Source organism: Vombatus ursinus, unplaced genomic scaffold, assembly GCF_900497805.2.
Source record: "Vombatus ursinus unplaced genomic scaffold, bare-nosed wombat genome assembly UNPS02014808.1, whole genome shotgun sequence".
NCBI lineage: Eukaryota > Metazoa > Chordata > Mammalia > Diprotodontia > Vombatidae > Vombatus > Vombatus ursinus.
In genome coordinates, this window is record NW_020954586.1 from 2,512,547 (window position 1) to 2,531,443 (window position 18,897).

An 18,897-nucleotide genomic window follows, 5' to 3' on the forward strand; every position below is an offset into this window, starting at 1 on the left:
CCCCCCCACCTTGTCTTCTTCCTCTCTTATTCTCTCTCCTCTCCCCTTCCTTCTTTCCTTTTCTCTCTCCCTTTCCACCTCTTTCTCTTCACTCTCTCTTTCCCCCACTCTCCTCTCCCCTCTTTACTCCATTTATCATCATCATCATCATCTATAATCTATCTGTGTTTTACTCTTTCCCTTACACACATCTCTTCTCCTTGATTTTGCATTTTAAATGTTTTTTGTACCCCAGTTATTCTAGATGCCTCTTCCCCCTCCCTTCCCCCTTCTCTTCCCTCTCCCCCTCCCTTCCCTCCTCCCCCTCCCCTCCCTTCCCTCTTACCCCTCCCCCTCCCTTCCCCTTTCCCTTCCCCCTCTCTCCTGGCATAGACACTGGCTCCAGAGATCTTGCCTTGGCATCTGTTTTGGGCCATGTGCTGACTCCATTAGAGATGAGAGCCCTCACCTCTGGATAAGATGGAAAGGGGCCCTTGGGAGTCCTTGCACGCTACTAGCTGCTATGGGAGGTGGGGTAGGGGGTTCTGTCTACTGTTTTGCTCATCCCTAACTCCACTTCCATTTTGTCTCCTGGTCAGAATATTCTGAAGAGGGTGGAAGAGAGCTCTGAACGGGAATGCACAGCCCTGGACGCCCACAAGGAGCTAGAAATGGTAAATCTGCTCATTGGCTGCTCTGAGGCTCCCCTGAGATCCCTTTTCCATTCTCTGCAGAGCACCTGGCTTCCAAACCAAACCGCTCCTGCCGCACTGCCCCTCGACTGGGGGCAACCCTACCCTTAACCCCAACCCCAGGCTCCTCTCCTGGGAAAGTGCTCCAGACCCTGAGGTGGAATCCTCACAGAAACAACTCTACAGATGGTACTGAGGGGTCCCAGGGCTGTTCCTGCCCGGCACTTGCCAGGAGGGATTGGGGGGCCCCTGGAGCCATCATCTAGAGCCTCCATGTTTTTTGGAGCAGACCCCAGTGCAATGCTCAGTGCTGGTGCCCAGGCAGCCACTGGTGAAGGTGGACAGTTCTCAGGCTACAGTGAAGAAACCACTCTTAGCGTTAAAGGATTCCTGAGACTGGGCAAATTAAAATCCCTGAGTATGGAGGTGATTTTCCCCCTGGGGAAACCTTTGTCTCAGCTGCAGCTAAGAAGCTGTGAATTGGGCAGCTTCATCTCATCCAAAATGGCTTAGGTGGGTCGGGCTTTCCTTCCCTCCGGGATCTGTAAATGATCTCATTCCTGTCCAAGATGCAGCTCCAAATCTCCTCCTGGAATCTAGGGAAACGAGGGGGCTCGTTGTTGGTTGTTGGGTGGTGGGCCACTGAGGTTGCCCACCTTTTCTAGGATGGGAAGAGAGATGTTGCAGACTGGAAGCCTGGTGGACACTGGGGTGCCCTTAGCACCCTCACCCTCTCTCCAGCCTCACAAATGCAAGGAAGAAGCAGCCTGAGGGTTGGGCCCATCCCCTGCCACTCCCTAAGCCAAAGAGGAGCATTATTACCCAGTATCCCTGGCCACAAACACACCTCAGCATTGAGACATCCAGGGAAGGGAGAAGGGGTGAAATCCATCCCTGGCTGTCTTCCACTGATTGACAACTTAGGCAGCCAATAATATTGGTGAGAAGAGAAAGGGCGTGGCCTCCTTTCTCCACTGTCAATTCCACTTGGTGCTGCCCTTCCCCCCAGCTTTCTTCTGGAGTCTTGCTACAAAATTCCTGAATGTAGCCCCATATATGTGTGTGCATTGATAGATAGTAAGATACGAGTGTTCACTGTGTGTGTATATCATGTGTGTATACAATGTGTATGTATAGACACAAACATACACATTGTGTATGTATGTATAAATATACACATGTAAATATGGAAGGTGCACGTGTGTGCATATGCAGCTTAGATATGTCATGCTTCATGAACTATAGATGCATTTTAAGAAAACATTCATGGAAATGCATTGTGGGAAACTCTGCCATTATCAGATCTTGAAACATTTTTCTGACTTATACATGACATCACATGCGAACAAATTGGTCACACCTTAATTGGTAGAGACCACAAAGAAAATCAAGTTTGGCTGCAGGAAGCAGAGTCCACGAGGGGGCAGCAGTGGGGCTGCCAGTAAGGCTCCAGATGTCAGGTCTGGGTGGTCTTAGGATGTGGAGTCAAAGCTGCTGCCAAGGCTTAATGGTCCACCGTCCAATCTGAAGGAATAGATTGCTGATTTCCCTCTCATCCGAGCACGTCAGCAGTCAAATAGCCAGAAGACAAGGGTTAGGCTATTTCCCAGGTAGAGTGTCTCCCTACTTCTTGCCAACCTGGGATGACTTGGAGACAGGGACAGGGGAAGTGGTAAGGAGGGAAGACAAGGGATGTACATGTGTGTGTGAATGGTGTATGTATGTATGTGTTTTGTGTGTATATATGTGTTCATGTAGACTATATGCATGTGTGTGTGTTATGTCTAAGTGTGTATGTCCAGGTAGGCTGTGCAGAAAGTGAAGTCTTTGAACACATCTGTGGGTATGTATGTATGTCCCTGTGTGTAAACATGTGTCTGTGAGTGTCTAGCATTCTAATAATAGTCATCATTGTAATAAACATTTATCTAGCACTTTACAATTTGCAAAGTACTTCACTTATGTTATTTCATTTGACCCTGACAAAGACTCAGTAAGGAAGCTAAGGCAGACAGAGGTGAAGGGACTTTACCACAATCACAGCTAGTCAGCATCACAGGTGAGATTTGAAATCAGGTCATCCTGGCTTCAAGTGCTATCTACCCACTATGCCAAGCTGTGTGTATATTTTTGTATATGTATATAGTATATGTATTCTTGGCATCTAGAAATAATCAGAGGAGACTTGTATACGTTAACTACTAGGTCTGGAAATGCCCATTTGGCAAAAGCTTTCAGGAATCTCCTGACCTCTGGGAAGGGTGTTTGGTTTGTTGCCTCAGTCCTGGGAACTCTGGAAAGACCTTTGTGGGAACATGAGCCCGATTTCCACCCATCTGTCACAATGACTGTGGATCCTGCTGAGCCCCCAGCTGACCCAGTCCATGCCAGAGTCCTCCAAGAATAAAGCTTGTTCCCTACTGTTCTATCTTCCTAGGAAAAATGAAGAGCATCCTGTTTTCTCTTTAAAATGTTAGGATGTATGAGAATGGAAGTGATGTTACACATAGATTATTTTATTCTTTGGTGTATTGTACTCACATTCATCTACTTACTCAGTCACCCATTGAGTTATCAGCTCATCCATCCATCTATCCAGCCATTCACCCACCCAACAAACAGAGCACAGTGCCTACTGTATGTGCATGGTAGGAGGCCACATGGCATATTGGATAGAGAACTGACTGTGGGGTCAGGAAGACCTGGAGGTCAAGTCTTGCTTCTGACATGTAGTGTGGCTAAGCGATCCTGGAAAAATCCCTCAGTCTCTCAGGTTGATCTTAATGGCCTTACTAGCTCGAAATCCTGTAGACTTTTAGTTGTAGAAGTGCTATGCCTGGAGTCAGGAAGACCTGAGTTCAGATCCTGCCTGTGTGACCCTGGACAATTCACTAACCCTCTCCCAGTCCTAGTTTTCTCATGTGCAAAATAAAGATAATAATAACACCTAACTCACAGTGAGGATCAAAGGATATAACATATGTAAACCACTTTGTAGACCTTAAAGTGCTATAGAAATGCCCCTGGCAGCTCTCTAAAGACTAAATTACAGAGGAGGTACTAACTGTGTCAGTGGAAAAGATTTCTACTCCAGGAGTATCCCAACTGATGCAATCAGTTCTTAAGAAGAAATAGGCATAATAGCATGGGACCTGGTGCTGGAGTAGATACAAACATCCCCCCACACCCATTCACCAGGGACTTGATAATCTGGTTGAAGTGGTAAGACATAAGATCATACATCAACTGGCCTGAAGCAAGCAGACCCCTCCTCCTGCAGTTGTTGCAATAGTTCCAGGGTCAGGTGATGAGGGTCTGTACCAGGGTAGGGGCAGTGGCAGAGGAGAGTGTATTCTAGGAATATTGCAGAGGTGAAATCAAGGAGATATTTGCTGAGGTGACATTGACAAGAGATGTTGGGGGGGGGGGGTGAAATCTACAAGAGATGTTGCAGAGGTGAAATCAATCAGAAATGTTGTAGAGGTAAAATAGACCAGAGATGTTGCAGAGGTGAAATCTATAAGAGATTTTGCAAAGGTGAAATTGACAGGCCTTAGCAAAGGCTTGGACAAGTGAGAAAGATGAGGAGTCCAGGATGACTCCTAGGTTGGGAGCCTGAGGTACTGGGAGGAGAGTGGCGTCCTCTACAGTAATAGGTAAGGAAGAAGGAGGGGTTGGGGGAAAGATAGTGAATTGGATATACTGAGTATAAGATGTTTGCTGGATATCCAGTTTGAGATAGCTAGAAGGCATTTGGACATTGGATGTCAGCAGAGAGATGAGCACAGAAAAGGTAGATTTGAGAATTATCAGCACAGAGATGGTAACTAAATTCATGGGGGTTTGTGAGATCACCAAGTGAGAGTATAGAAGAAGAGAAGAGGGCCTAAGACAAACTTCTGTGGGATATCGATGGTTAGAGGACATGATCTGGAAGAGGATCCAGTGAAGGAGTGGTCAGAGAGGTGGGAGGAGAACCAGGAAGGAAGGTATCCCCAAAACTGCTAGTCATTTCGTATCTCTGGGCCTCCCCCCATCTATGAATTAAGGGCCCTGGCCTCTCTAAGGTCATTAACATCTCAGCCCCAACATTTTATACTTCTAGGATTCAGGCCATAGGGCCTAAAGCACATTTTCAATTCAACAAATGTCTCTTAAGCACCTGCTATATACAAAGTGCCATGCTAGGCACCAAGAATACAAAGATGAAAACAATACATTTTCTTCGCCCCTCCCCCCAAGCTTACATTCTACTGGGGAAACAAGGAGGGGAAAACACAACCTACATGTAAATAAGAATGAACTGAGATGCGGGGTGGTGAGAGCCCCACCTACCAGGGAAGGGGCCAGGGGATGTTCCACGAATGAAATGGGACGAACTTGGCTCTCACACTGGATCTGAGGCATGAGATCCAAGTTTTCCACTTTGTTTTCATCATCCTTGCTTGTCCTTCCAGTGAAACTTCTCATCAAAATGTATTTTTCTCCCAAGAAGGACAAATATTGACATTCCTAGCAGTAACTCATAGGGTTTTGTTCAATTTTTTTTCTATCATGAACATGACAATTATCAACAAACATTAACATCTCAATATACAAGGGATAAAAAGAGGATTGTTTATGAACACATGGCCTTCTGTTACATACAATTTTTTTAAATGTCTATTAAGTTTTAAAAGGTAGTGACAAAATTGCCACTTAATTCATAGGTTTTTCAGCCTAAGTGCTGCAGCAGTCATGGAATTGACTTCCAGTTTGCTATCAGAGCCAACGGTTCCTTCTGGTTGGTCACACAACTGTCATGGTGGTCTCCACTATCATGCAATGAATGCATTGAGACATTGGAACCCTACTGGAGGGAGGTTGCTGTGACTTGTGACCCCTCTGGGTGTTCTTTTTTCCAGGTGGTAAAAGCATGCAATGAAGGTGTCAGGAAGATGAGTCGGACAGAACAGATGATTAGCATTCAGAAGAAAATGGAATTTAAGATTAAGGTATAGTCGTTTCCAATAAACCTTTCCCAAATGCTGCATAAATAATATAATTTGCTTCGTATACATTTGTCTGCATATTCTCTCCCTTATTAGATTGTAAGCCCCTTGATGGCAGGGATTGTCTGTTGCTTCTTTTTGTATCCTCGGTACTTAGCACAATGCCTGGCACATATTAGGCACTTAATAAATGTTTGATTGATTAATAATATCTCCTAATTTAGCCAGCTTTGCGCCCTGACTGTCCTAAGTGAAGTCCATTCAACATCTCATGTCATATCAGACTAAGCTGAACGAATAGTCAGAATGCTAGCTTTGGTGTGATGCCTTAAAGAACCCCCAATTCACTGCTTCTCTTTTCATTGGAATGCAGTGATTTTGTGTGTGCAAATGCTTTTGAATTTTGTAAAAACTGTTGTGGGCATTGTTTCATTTCACAGAAGATACTATAGGTAGCATTGTCCCCATTGTATAGATGAGGAAACTGAACCCCAGAGATGTTCAGTGATTTGCCCATGTTCACAAAGCTGGTAGGTATTCCAGGTGGAATTTCAAGCCTAGTATTGTTTCCTTGACATTTGAAAGCAATGAGTGAGCATGGAGTCATGAGTTTGAATCCTGATTCTGTCATTTACTACCTTGTGACCTGGATCAATTCACTTCATCTCTCTAGGTCTCAGTTTCCTCACCTGTAAAATGGCCCCTACAGTCCTTAACAGTCCTAAGTTCATGATCCCTAAAGGTGGAGTCACTTTTTGTGAGCCAGCCCACTCTGACCTTACCAGAATGATGTCATCGTCCTGTGACGTAAGGGGTTTGTGACATTGACCCCCTGACCACATATTCTAACCTTGTCCTTTATCTCTTTCTCTCAGTCTGTGCCCATTATATCTCACTCCCGCTGGCTGCTGAAGCAAGGGGAACTACAACAGATGTCTGGTCCCAAGACATCCCGGACCCTTCGGACCAAAAAACTCTTCAGAGAAATCTATCTCTTCCTTTTCAATGATCTGCTTGTGATCTGCAGGCAAATTCCCGGGTGAGTCCAAAATATGAAAAGAGGAAGAAGGCAGATCCTAAAAAGTTCAGCATCCATCCCCAAGAAAACCATGCAACAGATGGTTAAGTCAGTGACTTATGAGCACTTAGAAAGAAGAATGAGTGATCATGTGGAGCCACTCTGGGTTCACTGAGAAGAAATCACGTCAATGCATTTCCTTTTTGACAATCATTCAATAAGTATTTGTTAACCAGCTACTAAGTTACATTCTGCTCAGTGCTGGGGATACAAAGGAAAAAAATGTCCCTGTCCTCAAGGAGCTTACCTTCCATTGGGGCAATACCATGTGCATATATAAGTATATATCATATATTATACGTAACTATTCCATTATTTAATTAATTTCACTAATGTACATAATTTTGTTTAGTATATTAACATCATATTGTTAATATATTATATATTATTATTATTTGATAATAAGCATTAAAATTAATATTATGATAGTTTTATATCTAGTGCCTGGCACATAGTAGGTGCTAAATAAGTTTTTATTGATTGACTTAACACACACACACTCACAAATTAAATCTATATATACAAGGGAATAGGAGGAGTCACTGTCAGCCAGGGGGAGCAGAAAAGGCTTCACAAAGATGATGCTTGAGCTGAGGAAGAAGTGATTGCTAGGGGCAAGAGGTGGGAGATGGACTGTCAGGCAGGAGGAACAGCGGGAAGGCCAGTTTGGAAGGAGACTAATGTGTGGTAAGGCCGGAGAGGTGGGCTGGAGCCAGGTTCTGAAGGACTCACAATGCCAAAATGAGGAGTTGGTATTTGACCCCGGAGGTGACAGACGACCATGGATACCAAGGATGCCGCTCTTGGGCAGTTGTGTGGAGGAGCCAGGGCACTGGGAAATAAATGTAAGGGATGTAAAACAATTTTTTAAGATTTCAATAAAATTCATTTTTAAAGCTTTTTACAAGACATAGGAGGTAAGGCACAAGGTGAAAAGATCATTTGCAAGTGAGGGTAGCCAACAAAGTCTTCATGGAAGCAGTGGCATCCCTTCCATGAAGTGGGGGGGTGTCTACCCCAGTCATGTGAAGACTTGCCCCTTTGGAATGAACAGATGAGAACAGTTTGTTCCAATGGCCGTGAAGGTGCAGTGGAACACTGAGAGCTTGGCCCCTGCATCCCAGGCCATCACCAGTCATCCTGACCTTTGTCCTGCCAGTGGACTCTGGAGGAGAGAGAGAAGCTGAGGACTCTGGGCACCTTACTTACATCTAACTCATGCTCAAGTCAAGACGTCATCCAGACATCACTGGTCCTCTTAGAAGTCAAAGGATGAATGACACAGGAGAGGGTTTTGAGCAAAGGGCTGAGTGACGGGACGTGACCAGAGCAGAATGACGGGCAGGCAGGGCTCCCTGCAAAGCTGTCAGAAAGCTGAGCTGTGTGATCCACGTTCCACGTGTGGAGCAAGGGGAAGCTAAGGAATGCTTAGTCAGCCAATTGTGCCAGGCTGGTGATAGAAAGACAAAAGGGAAGCGGGCCCTGCCCTCAAAAAGCTTACATTCTAGTGGAGGAGACAGTGCATATGAATGTACATTCACGTCCAATGCACAGGAGAATACAGGTGGTTAGGGAAGGAGGGAGGGCCCAGCCGGCAGCTGAGGACATCAGGAAAGGCCTCACGTGGAAGGTGACCCTTGAGCTGAGTCCTAAGGGAGCCACAGATTCCGGGAGGCAGAGGTGAGGAGGAAGGGCATGCCAGGCAGGGGGCCCAGCTTATGCAAAGGCATGGCCACAATGAATAATTGCTATTATTTCCTGCCCCCTTATCCCCAGGGACAAGTACCAGGTGTTTGACTCAGCTCCCCGTGGCCTCCTGCGGGTGGAGGAGCTGGAGGACCAAGGGCAGACTTTGGCCAACGTCTTCATCCTGAGGCTGCTTGAGAATGCGGACGACCGGGAAGCCACCTACATGCTGAAGGCCTCGTCCCAGTGAGTGCGAAGGCCTGCAGGCCCGTCCACATGCTCACCATTCCCTGTGTGCCTGGACATCTTTCCCATCAGAGGCCAGCCAGGCCCCATGGACACACAGAAAATGGCTCCAGGAAATGGGATTTGCCCCATTAAGGAGATGTTTCTGCTCTCTCTCTCCTTTTGGTTGTACCGTGCTTTTTTCCCATTCTCTCCGGCCCCTGAAGACTGACAGAGCAGGTGGAAGGCTGTGCTCAAGGTTGAGAAAGTAGTTAGATAATTATGGAATGGCAAGGTGATAAGGATACCCATCCCGTGCCTTTCTCCCTTCATTCCAACCCTACCAGGAGTTTGTTCAACCCAGCACATGGATTCTTCAGAACCAATTTCCTGTTAAACTTCCCTCACACTCTCTATATTCCAGCCAGACTGCCCCATTTGCTCTTCCCCCTACATATTATTCCATTTCCAACCTCCCTGCCTTTGCACTGGCTGTACCCCATGCCAGAATGCAATCTCCCTTCAACTCTATGGCTTAGAGTCCCTAGCTTACTTCACAGCTCGATTTCTGTTCAGCCTCCCACGTGCAGCCTTTCCTGAGCCCGCAGTATCTGGTGCCTTATCCCTGCCTCACGCCACAATTATTTTGTGATTATTCATCTCTGCAGGTATTTGAGTATAGGGACTGTTTCATTCTTGTAGGAAATGAGGTAACACAGGGAAGAGAGAGCTAGGTCTAGAGTTAAGAAGACCTGAATTCAAATCCTACTTCAGGATTTGAAGCTAGTTAGTGCGACATGGGACAAGTCACTTAACCTCTTTTCACTTAAGTGACTTCAGTCACTTAGCCTCAGTTTCCTCATCTATAAAATGGGGTTAATAATAGCACCTACTTCCCAGGGGTTTTGAGATCAAATGAGATCTACGTAAAGTGCTTTGTAAACCTTAAAAATACTAGATGAATTCTAGTTATTATTGTTTTATTATCCCCAATGCCTAGAACAGTGCCCAGCAAATAGTAGGTGTTTGGAGTACTCGTTGCACTGCATCACGCTGAACTGAATTAAACCAATGTAACAGCCTGCCCGACTCACTTCCCCTCTTTCCTCTCATTGTAGTGGAAAGAGCATTTGGATTTGGGTTCGAATCCCAGCTTTGCTCCTTCCCACCTGTGGACTAGTCTAGGCCTCAGTTTCCTTCTCTGTAAAGTAGCTGGGTTGGACTAGATGCCTTGAAGGTCCCTCCCAGCTGTCCTCATCACCTGCAGCCAGGCTTGCCCGCGGGGACAGGGAAGCACTGGGCTGGACTCAACTCCATCCACCAAGCCTCTGCCACCTTGAAGAGTTGGTCATTTTGGTAAAGCAGGATGCCTGGTTCTCTTTGTCCTACTAGCCCAGCTGCCAGGGCACCCACCCGCACGTTGGGAAGCCCAGGCCTGTTTTTAACCCCCCCCCCATTTCACCTTCCCACAAATGTGACGAGTGTGAGCCGTGAGCACCAGCAGCAATTCTAGGGAAGAGCGTGGAGCCTTGTGATAGGATTCAGAGCTGGGAGAGGCTGAGAATATGGAATGCCCAAGCTCGGAGGAATCTTAGAACAGGAAATGTCAGAACTGGAAGGGCCTTAGAACAGAAGAGGCTCTAGCCAGGAGGGACCTTAAAAGGTAGAATACAGAATATCTGAACTGAGGAGAACCTAGAACACACAATGAGCGAGCTCAGAGGAACCTAGAACAGAGATGGCAAAGCCAGGAGGGAACCTAGACTGCAGATCATGGAATGTGAGAGCTGAAAGGGACCTCAGACGCCAGAGAGTCCAATCCCCTTGTTTTACAGAGAAGGAAACTGAGGCTCATAGAGATGAGGTGACTTCCCCAAAGTCTCACAGGGAATAAGTAGCAGAACCAGAATTTGAACTCAGATCCTCCCCCTTTCCCTACTACTCCGGAGGCTGTTTCCTGGGCCAGGCCATTAGCTGCAGCCCCTCCTGACAGATTGCTTCAGGCAGAAACTGAAGTGAGCATTGTGTGGGGGTAGGATCTGTGACGGGAGCACCCACATGCATCTCCAGTTATTTTTACATCCCATTACATATTGAAGAGGGTGGGTCCTGCTGCAGTGTGGGGCGTAGGTATGTCACCAGCCCCAGAAGGTCAAAGCAAAGCCAGGCGTGGCCCGGGAGAGAAGGCCATGGGGGCAGGGGTGGGGGGGGCACGTCTCCCCAGAGCCGGTGTAAACATGCTGTCCGTGGTGTGTGTCTGCCCTCACAGGAGCGAGATGAAACGCTGGATGACCTCCCTGGCCCCGAATCGGAGGACGAAGTTTGTTTCCTTCACATCAAGACTGCTTGGTGAGCATCCCCAGAAAGCCCTCCGCTTCCTCTCCTCCCCGCGTCCTTTCAAGGGAAAGCTTGGCTTGTGGGTGCCGTGTTGGAAGTGAGTGTCTCTGGTGCCAGGCCCTGAGAGTGCCCCAAGTCGTGCTGAAGATATGTGGAGCGAGGCCTTTATAGATTTATCACTTAAAGTTACATTGATGCCTCTCATTTGTACATCATAGACATCCTTGGATACAAGCCACCATCCTCCTCCTACCAGGGATCTTCTCTTGTATCAAAGGGCTATCCCACAAAGTAACAAGTCTAACATCAGTAACAATGTTTGACATCAGTAACAAGTCTAACATCAGTAACAAGTCTAACATCAGTAACAATGTCTGACATCAGTAAGGATGTCTGACATCAGTAACGATGTCTGACATCAGTATGCAGTTTCCCACACCCATAGTCCTTCACTTCTCCATGGAAAGGAGGGTGGTTTACTCAGATCAGGGCTCACTTTTTTGTGGGTCTCGGACCGATCTGACAGCCTGGTCAAGTCTACAGGACTCTTCCCTGGCTTATATGTTAAAGTGTGTAAATCAGAATGCGCGGGATCACAAAGCAAACCAGTCGCACTGAAACTCATCTGTCAAAATGCCAAAAGCCAAAACTTTGTGGATGCCGGGTTAAGCTTCCCTAACTCACAGTGAGACATCCTTCCAAGTATTCTCTCTTCTCTGAGATTCAGACAGTATTTCAGGGGATAAAGGGCTCCTAAAATCTCTTTATAGGATCGTGCTGTCCGGCCACAGAGAGAGTTTACGTTCTGAAGCGCTGGTCTTGTGTTAGACTGACAGCTTAGTCATGAGGCAGAACTGGTCTTAGAAGACCCAAGTTCGAGTCTTCCCACTAGACTGAGCAGATCCCTTGCCCTCGGTGCGGGTGGCTGCTCTCTCAGGCCAGAAGTATCAGAGAAGGAGTCCGTCTGCGTGGGTAGAGGAAGCATCTTCACCAGAAGGTGCCTATACCATTTGAATGAAATCATTGGTCTGGACCATAATAAGTCTAATGTCCTTTTTAAGGCCTTGAACTAGAAATGTTTTCATGGATGCTTGGGCAAAAGAAGGAATAAATAAGAAATAAGTCAGATACCTGGAAGTCTTAAGGGATGAGACATAGTTCTTGAGACTCAGAGGCAAAGGGCTGAAGTGGGCCACAAGGACCTCACTCTGGCCAGGGTCAGGCAGGCTCCAGAGGCCAGTCGCCCTCTTGGGTTGTCTGCTGTGGGGTTGAAGGCCCTTCACGAAGCTCATGAAACACATAACAATCCAAAGAGTTTTTCTTTCGTAAAAATGAGTCAGTCCTTCTGAGCCCTGGGCCGCTCGACAAATCCCTTCCTCCCTGGCTTCTTGCTCAAGAGCAGGAATCCCACAGAACTTCCAAGGCCTCTCAGGAAGGCTGACCATCCCACTCCTTAAGGGGATCCAAGGCTTTCGAGTGACTTTTGCAGGGGGCGGCGTGTGCCAGTGAAAGGCTGCTGCCACGGACATCCCAAGGCCTGGGTTTGAATCCTGGCTCTGCTTCTTCCTATCTGTTGACCCTCAGGGGCCTCAGCATCTTCATCTATAAAATAAGGGCACTGAATGAATTGACCCCCAAGATCCCCTCCCCTAATAATCTTTGATGTGATGCCAGGACCCCGTGGGCTCTGCAAGCCTCCATTTCCTTGTTTCTAAAATGGGGGTGGACAAAGTGACCTGCCTCGAAGGTCCCTTTGCACTGTGTAGGGTGTCCCATGAGACTTAGCACAGTTTTAAACGATAGAATCTGTAGAAACAGAAGGTGGCTAGGGGGCGCCATAGTGCACAGAGCGCTGGGCCTGGAATCAGGAAGACCTGAGTTCAGATGTGGCCTCAGACACTTACTAGCTTGTGACCCTGGACAAGTCATTTCACCCTGTTTACCTTAATCCAGCTGAGAAGGAAATCACAAACCATTCCAGTGTCTTTGCCAAGAAAACCCTGTGGACAGTATGGTCTACGGGGTCATGAAGAATCAGATCGACTGAGCAACAGCATATAGAAACATAGCTTTAAAATTAGAAGGCACCTCAGAGGTCACCCAGTGAGCTCATTTTACAGATGAAGAAACTGAGGCTCAGTATGATCCTAGGAGTATAGATTTTGGAGGTTACTATTCAGCCTTTTCAGTTTGAGTTGCCCAAGGTCACATAGGTGGTAAGTACCAGAGACAGCATTTGAACCCAGAGTCTCTGACTCCAGAAGCAGGGTCTTTCCACGGGGCCACACTGCCTTCTTGTTAGATGACAAGGCACCTGTGTTCAAATCCCCGCTCTGTGGCCCTGGGGAGGTCCTTCAGACCAGCTCTCTGAAGTGAACCCGAGCCGTCATCTGCCTCCATCCAGGCAACAGGAAGAAAGCTCAGCTTTTCTGAGGCTATTGACCTTGTGACCTGCGCCCCCATTCAAAGAGTTTTCCTTTTCTTCCCATGACTTGGCATTTTATTTGGGCTAGAAACTGTCCTTGACCCTCCCCTCCGCCCGACCCCTCCACAGCACCGGCTCTGACCTGGGTTCAGAAGGCCCACTGCAGGCCGGGCTCCAGAGAATGCCTGGAACATTCTGGACAAAAGCCTCTTCTGTCCACCCTTCCCCCCAACAGACTGTCCCCAGGTGCAGTGTGTCCACCCCTACGTCGCTCAGCAGCCGGACGAGCTGTCCCTGGAGCTGGCCGACATTCTGAACATCCTGGAAAAGACAGAAGATGGTGAGTACCATGCCAGCAGGGAAACTTGCGCCTAGGTCTGTCTATACCGCCCTCATCACACGTCTGTCCCACCCACACCCCATGTCTATACTGCCCTCATTACATCTCTACCACCCATGCCACATGTCTATACTGCCCACATCACGTCTATGCCACCCATCCCCTTACCTTCTGAAAGTGTTCTGGCTGTTACCTTAGTCACCTTCACTATGCTGTCTAGGAGGTGGGGGAGATGACCACTCCCTTTCTGATTGACAGAGCGGGAAACTGAGGCCTGGAGAGGTTACAGAGGGCTTGTCCAGGGGTCACACTGGGGAATGTCTAAGGGAGGATTTGAACCCAGGTCTCCCTGCCTCTAAGGCCAGTATTCTATCCACTGAGCTATACTGCCTTTCAGCATCACACATCTCCTTAAGGACAGAGCTGGGTCTCCTGATTTGCCAGCCTTATGTTCATGGATTGCCCTGATCCCGGCCCCAGCACAGAGAGGCCCCTACTGCTGTGTCTGCTACTGCTTCACCTTGCAGGAAAGGGCGTGGCCAGCTGATTTTTGTTTGAATTGAGATCTGGGCCCTTGCTTTCCTCGGCATAGGGAACCCTGGAGTGCGGGAATTCCCTCCATCAACGCGGATTGGCCGCTGCTCTCAGAGAGCACTGGGCACTGAAGGGTTCAATGCCCTTCCCAGGCTCCAAGAGCCAGCCTCTGTCTTCCTGCCGGTGAGGCCGGCTCTCACACAGCCACCGTGCCACGGACTCTAGGGCAGGATTTGTCTTACTGAAGGCCTTCTTTTCCATTTCTTTCCTGTCTCCGTTAGGGTCCGTGCTCAGGGTCGTGGAGACAAAAATTTTTAAAATGAACAGTCATTAGAGTTAAGGAATTTCCATTCGGGCTGCCATGAGAAGAGAGTATCAGCCCCTTGAAGGCAGGAAGTGTTTCGTGCTTGTCATTGTATTCCCAGTGCTCAGAACAGTGCATGGTATGGAGTGAAAGAATCATAAATGATTATATTTATGTAATGAGGATAATATATTATACAACATAACTGTCATATGTTATATGTAAGATTACATACTAATTATATACTATATTATATACAATTATACGTTAAATTTTATTATCGTTATTAATGCTTGTTGATTAGTGGATAGGAAAGTAGGGGAATTTAAGAAGAAAGAGAAGGGGGGACCCAACAGGGGGGCCAGGGAATCACCAATACAAGTGCCTATTAGGGGCGAAGCACTGTGCTAGGCACAGGGAATACAAAAGCAAGCAAGACAGTGCCTGCCCTCAAGGAACTTACAGTCTATCAGGGGAGGCTACACACACATTTATAAATATATCTAAGCTACATACAAATAGCCCTTCCTTAGGGTAGTCAAATACTCCAAAGTAATCCTGGAGGGGAAGGCACCAGGCAAGGTTTCCTGTGAAAGGCAGAACCTGCTGAGTCTTGAAGGAAGCCAGAGTCTCCAAGAAATGGAGGTGAGGGAGGAGAAGGTTCCAGATGGGAGGCACAGCCTGGACAAAGGTCTGGAGGTGGAAGACGATAGAGTGCTGTGTACAGGAAGGGCGAGTAGGCCCATTTGGTGGGAACTTTGAGTGTAGGAGGGGAGAGGGTGTGTCTTTGTATCCTAAACCGGCCCCATGGGTCACCAGTGTGTCTCATCTGGTTGTCCCTTCTCATTCCCCACTGGCCCTGGGGAAGGTGAGTGATAGGAGGTGGCACCCTGGCATGGTGTCAATTCAGTCATGTGGGCAAAGTGAGGAAGCTGCCTCTGGGGAAGAGTGTGTATGTCTTGTAGCACGTCCTGGCCTTGGATTTCTTGACCAGCTTCGTCTGGGATGGACCCAAGGCCCTGAACGTGCCTGCTTGCCGTTCTCTGCCCGCCCTGCAAGCTTATCAAAGTCCTCTCTAAAATGCGGCCCCAGCACCGCACCCCTGCTCCGGGCGTGGCCCGCTCAGGGCAGAGTGCCAGGGGAGGATCCCCACCCTGCCCCAGCACCTCAGCCTCCCTCAGGGCTGCCCCAGACCCACCACACACCCGATTCAGACTGAGACGCCCTCTGGGCTTTTCACAAAGCAGTGAGTTAGTTTCCTCTCTAGTGCCGATATCTGCTCTGCTACTCACTATTCATGAATCCCTGGGCGAGCTACTTCCCCTTCTTGGGGCTCAGTTTCCCTAAAAAATGAGGGTCCAACTGAAGCCTCTAAGCTCCCTCCACTTCTCGGTCTATGATCCTGTGAGCTCTCTGAGCCTCAGTTTCCTCATCTGTAAAATGACAAGGTTGGGCTGGGTGGTCTCTAAGATCCCTTCCGGGCCCGATACTCTTGGGAGACAGTGGTCGCCCCCTCCCAAACATCTTCCATCGAAGTCTGGATGACCACTCATCAGGGATATTGTAGAAGGAATTTTTGGTCAGGGACGGGACAGACAACATCCGTTCCAACCTTGGGACGACGTGAAACAGAGCCATCCCTATGTAGAACGGGCCACCCTGACGGGTAGTGAGCTCCCCATCACTGGAGGTCTCCAAGCAGAGGCAGATGATAATTTTGCCGGGTTGGTCTGATGGCCGCTGAGGTCCCTTGGGTCTGCGGTAAGCCAAGCCCTCCCTGTGGCTGATATTTCTCGGTCACCTGCGCCCTCTGCTGGCTGCCTCATGCAATAGCATAAAACCGTGACCGCTGAGTTGTTTCCATTCTATTATCACGACTGCCTGGCATCTGAGGCCCATAGGACTTGACTTGCTTGTTTTACTAACTGCTTTTATTTTTCATTGTTAATCACGGCTATCGAGAACGTCCACTGTGGGGCCCTGGAGATCGTCGAATCCTAGTTTCATAAATGAGGAGATTTGGGCCAGAAAGCCCGAGTGCCCAGGCTGGAAGGGAGCTAGCTCAGAGACCCTCTAGTCAAATCTCATTTTACAGATGAGGAAACTGAGGCCCAGGGAAATGAAGTAACTTGCCCAAGGTCACACGTGTCAGAGGTCAGATTTGAACCCAGGTCCTTTGAGGCCAGGACCCCTTTTGCTAATAACACACAAACTCATTCACTGTCTATACTGGGTATATTATCCACATTTTTTTTCTTTGGCTGGGCTTCTAATTCCAAAACTAATTCTCCCTCTACTTCCCTCCATAGCTGGGCTACAAAATATCCTATTCGGCTTTCTTTTGTCCCGGATTCCCTAGGTTTTCAATAAAATCTTGTTGCTTTTTTCCCCCTTTCTCCTTGACGTCTTCCTCTCAACCCCATAGGCTGGATTTTTGGGGAGCGCCTTCATGACCAAGAAAGAGGCTGGTTCCCAAGCTCTATGGTGGAGGAGATCATGAACCCCAAGATCCGATCCCAGAATCTCAAGGAGTGTTTCCGGGTCCACAAGATGGATGACGCCCAACGCAGCCAAAACAAAGACCGGAGGAAGATAGGCAGCAGAAATCGGCAATGACCTCTCTCTTCCTCAAGCCCCGACCCCTGAGCCTAGGGCCACTAGGACAGAGAGCAGGTCCTAGGATGCCTGGAGAAAGAGAAAGATTGTTGAGTACAAGGGCTGGGACCGAGCGGTAGAAGGGGCTGGGAGGGGCAGCAGGCAGGGGTCTGATCTTTCCACCTGTGGACTGTGTCCACCCCAACCAAAGGAATGCTGCTGCATTTACTGTGTACAGAAGCCCACCCCTCTGCCCCTCCCCTTCCCACCGTGTCAGGCATTCCTAGTCCTTCTGGCGGCAGATGCAATGGGGGAAGGGGAGAGCAGAGAAATTCCCTTCTTTTGAGCTCATGATTTATAAACAGCAAGCCAGGTGGATTTTCCACCGCACTGCATTACTGCCTTTTTCCCGGCCCTCCGCCCCCCATCCTTTAGTAAGTGTGAGAAACCTTTCACTGCATGGGCATGAGGGGACCCAGACCCCAAGCATTCTCCCCACTCACCCACCCACACCACTTCCCAAGGAGTCCGGAGAGGCAGGCAGCCTTCAGCCACCAGGGACGGTTCCCACCAGTTTCTGAGTTCAAGAACCAGAAGATTTCTGCTATCAACAATATAGTACCATAGAGAAAAAGCATGGCCTGGTGGGGTGTGGTACCTTTAAGAGAAAATGGAAGCCATTATTAGCCCCTAGCACCCAAGAGGATGCCCTGGGAACAGACCCAAGTGCTCTGGTATTCGCCTTGGGGTGGAAATTTGGGCAGCACCCAAGTCAAGTATGACCCATCACTAGGTCATATTTGTGTAGTAGAATGATGCTCCTTCCAGGCCCCCTCCCCAGCATGCCACTGCCCCTTCCACAGAGGGGGCTCTTACCTGCCCCCGTTTCTGTTACTTGTGGAGACGCAGAAAAGTCACCGAGCCCAGTGCCCCCGGTTGGCCACGGGTTTCCCCAGGTCCGAATCAGGCACCCAGGAGGAGGGTCCGAACCAGCTCCTCTCTCAGGGTTTCGTGGCTTGTGGGACCCCCTAAGGGGACGGGCTGGTGACGAAGCCATGCTTCCTTCCGCTATGCTTGGACGTGCCTCGTAATGAAACAACTGACCTGGAGGAGACGGGCACCTCTCCCCTCTCTCCAACACGAAGGACCAGTCTTTGAGACCCCAGGCTCAGCTGCAGGCTGGCCTTCTCACACGTGGGGATCCCACGTCTAAGGGACTGTGGATGTGACGCAGGATCGCATGACCACCCACGCATGTTCTGACCTTCCCGGGGAGGGGACGGCCCTGGCTTGGGGTGCACGTCCACCTGCCGCTCTGAGCCATCTGCTGAGGGGAGAAGGCTGTGGCTTAGGGTTGAGGGGACAGAGCCTGTTGGGAGGACAACGGGATCAGCCGGTCCACAAGCAAGTCTGTTGGTTCCTGCCTCTCCTTGCCACCCATGTATATTTTAAATGCCTTTTTTGTTTCATAAAATACATTACACATGGTGAAATTCGTGTGAAGTTGGCAAAACTGGGATGGGGAATCGGGGTCCCTTGGGTCAATTTCGAGGGTGGCTGGACAGTCCAAAGTACATGGAATAATGGGGGATCAGGAAGGTTTCCTGAGCACCAGGCAGCTGGGGGTAGCCTGGGGGTGGGGGGAGGACGAACACAGAACATCCTGAGGACAGATCCCGAGGGAGAAGGGTGAGGACCTTGTAAAGGGGAT

General features: G+C 48.7%; 1 protein-coding gene across 2 annotated transcripts in view; it reads left to right on the forward strand.

The window, feature by feature from the left end:
- The window catches only part of NGEF (neuronal guanine nucleotide exchange factor), a 126,330-nt gene extending 107,666 nt beyond the window's left edge, over nucleotides 1-18,664 (forward strand). Inside the window, exons 9-15 of one of the 2 annotated variants that reach the window (XM_027875207.1) lie at nucleotides 579-653; nucleotides 5,576-5,665; nucleotides 6,538-6,701; nucleotides 8,517-8,672; nucleotides 10,921-11,000; nucleotides 13,649-13,753; nucleotides 17,017-18,664. In XM_027875207.1, the coding sequence (XP_027731008.1) occupies nucleotides 579-653; nucleotides 5,576-5,665; nucleotides 6,538-6,701; nucleotides 8,517-8,672; nucleotides 10,921-11,000; nucleotides 13,649-13,753; nucleotides 17,017-17,207 (861 nt within the window). In that variant the 3' untranslated portion in view covers nucleotides 17,208-18,664. The remainder of the gene's footprint in view (nucleotides 1-578; nucleotides 654-5,575; nucleotides 5,666-6,537; nucleotides 6,702-8,516; nucleotides 8,673-10,920; nucleotides 11,001-13,648; nucleotides 13,754-17,016) is intronic. The other variant, XM_027875208.1, reaches the window with a different exon arrangement.
- Nucleotides 18,665-18,897: the final 233 nt, after the last annotated feature.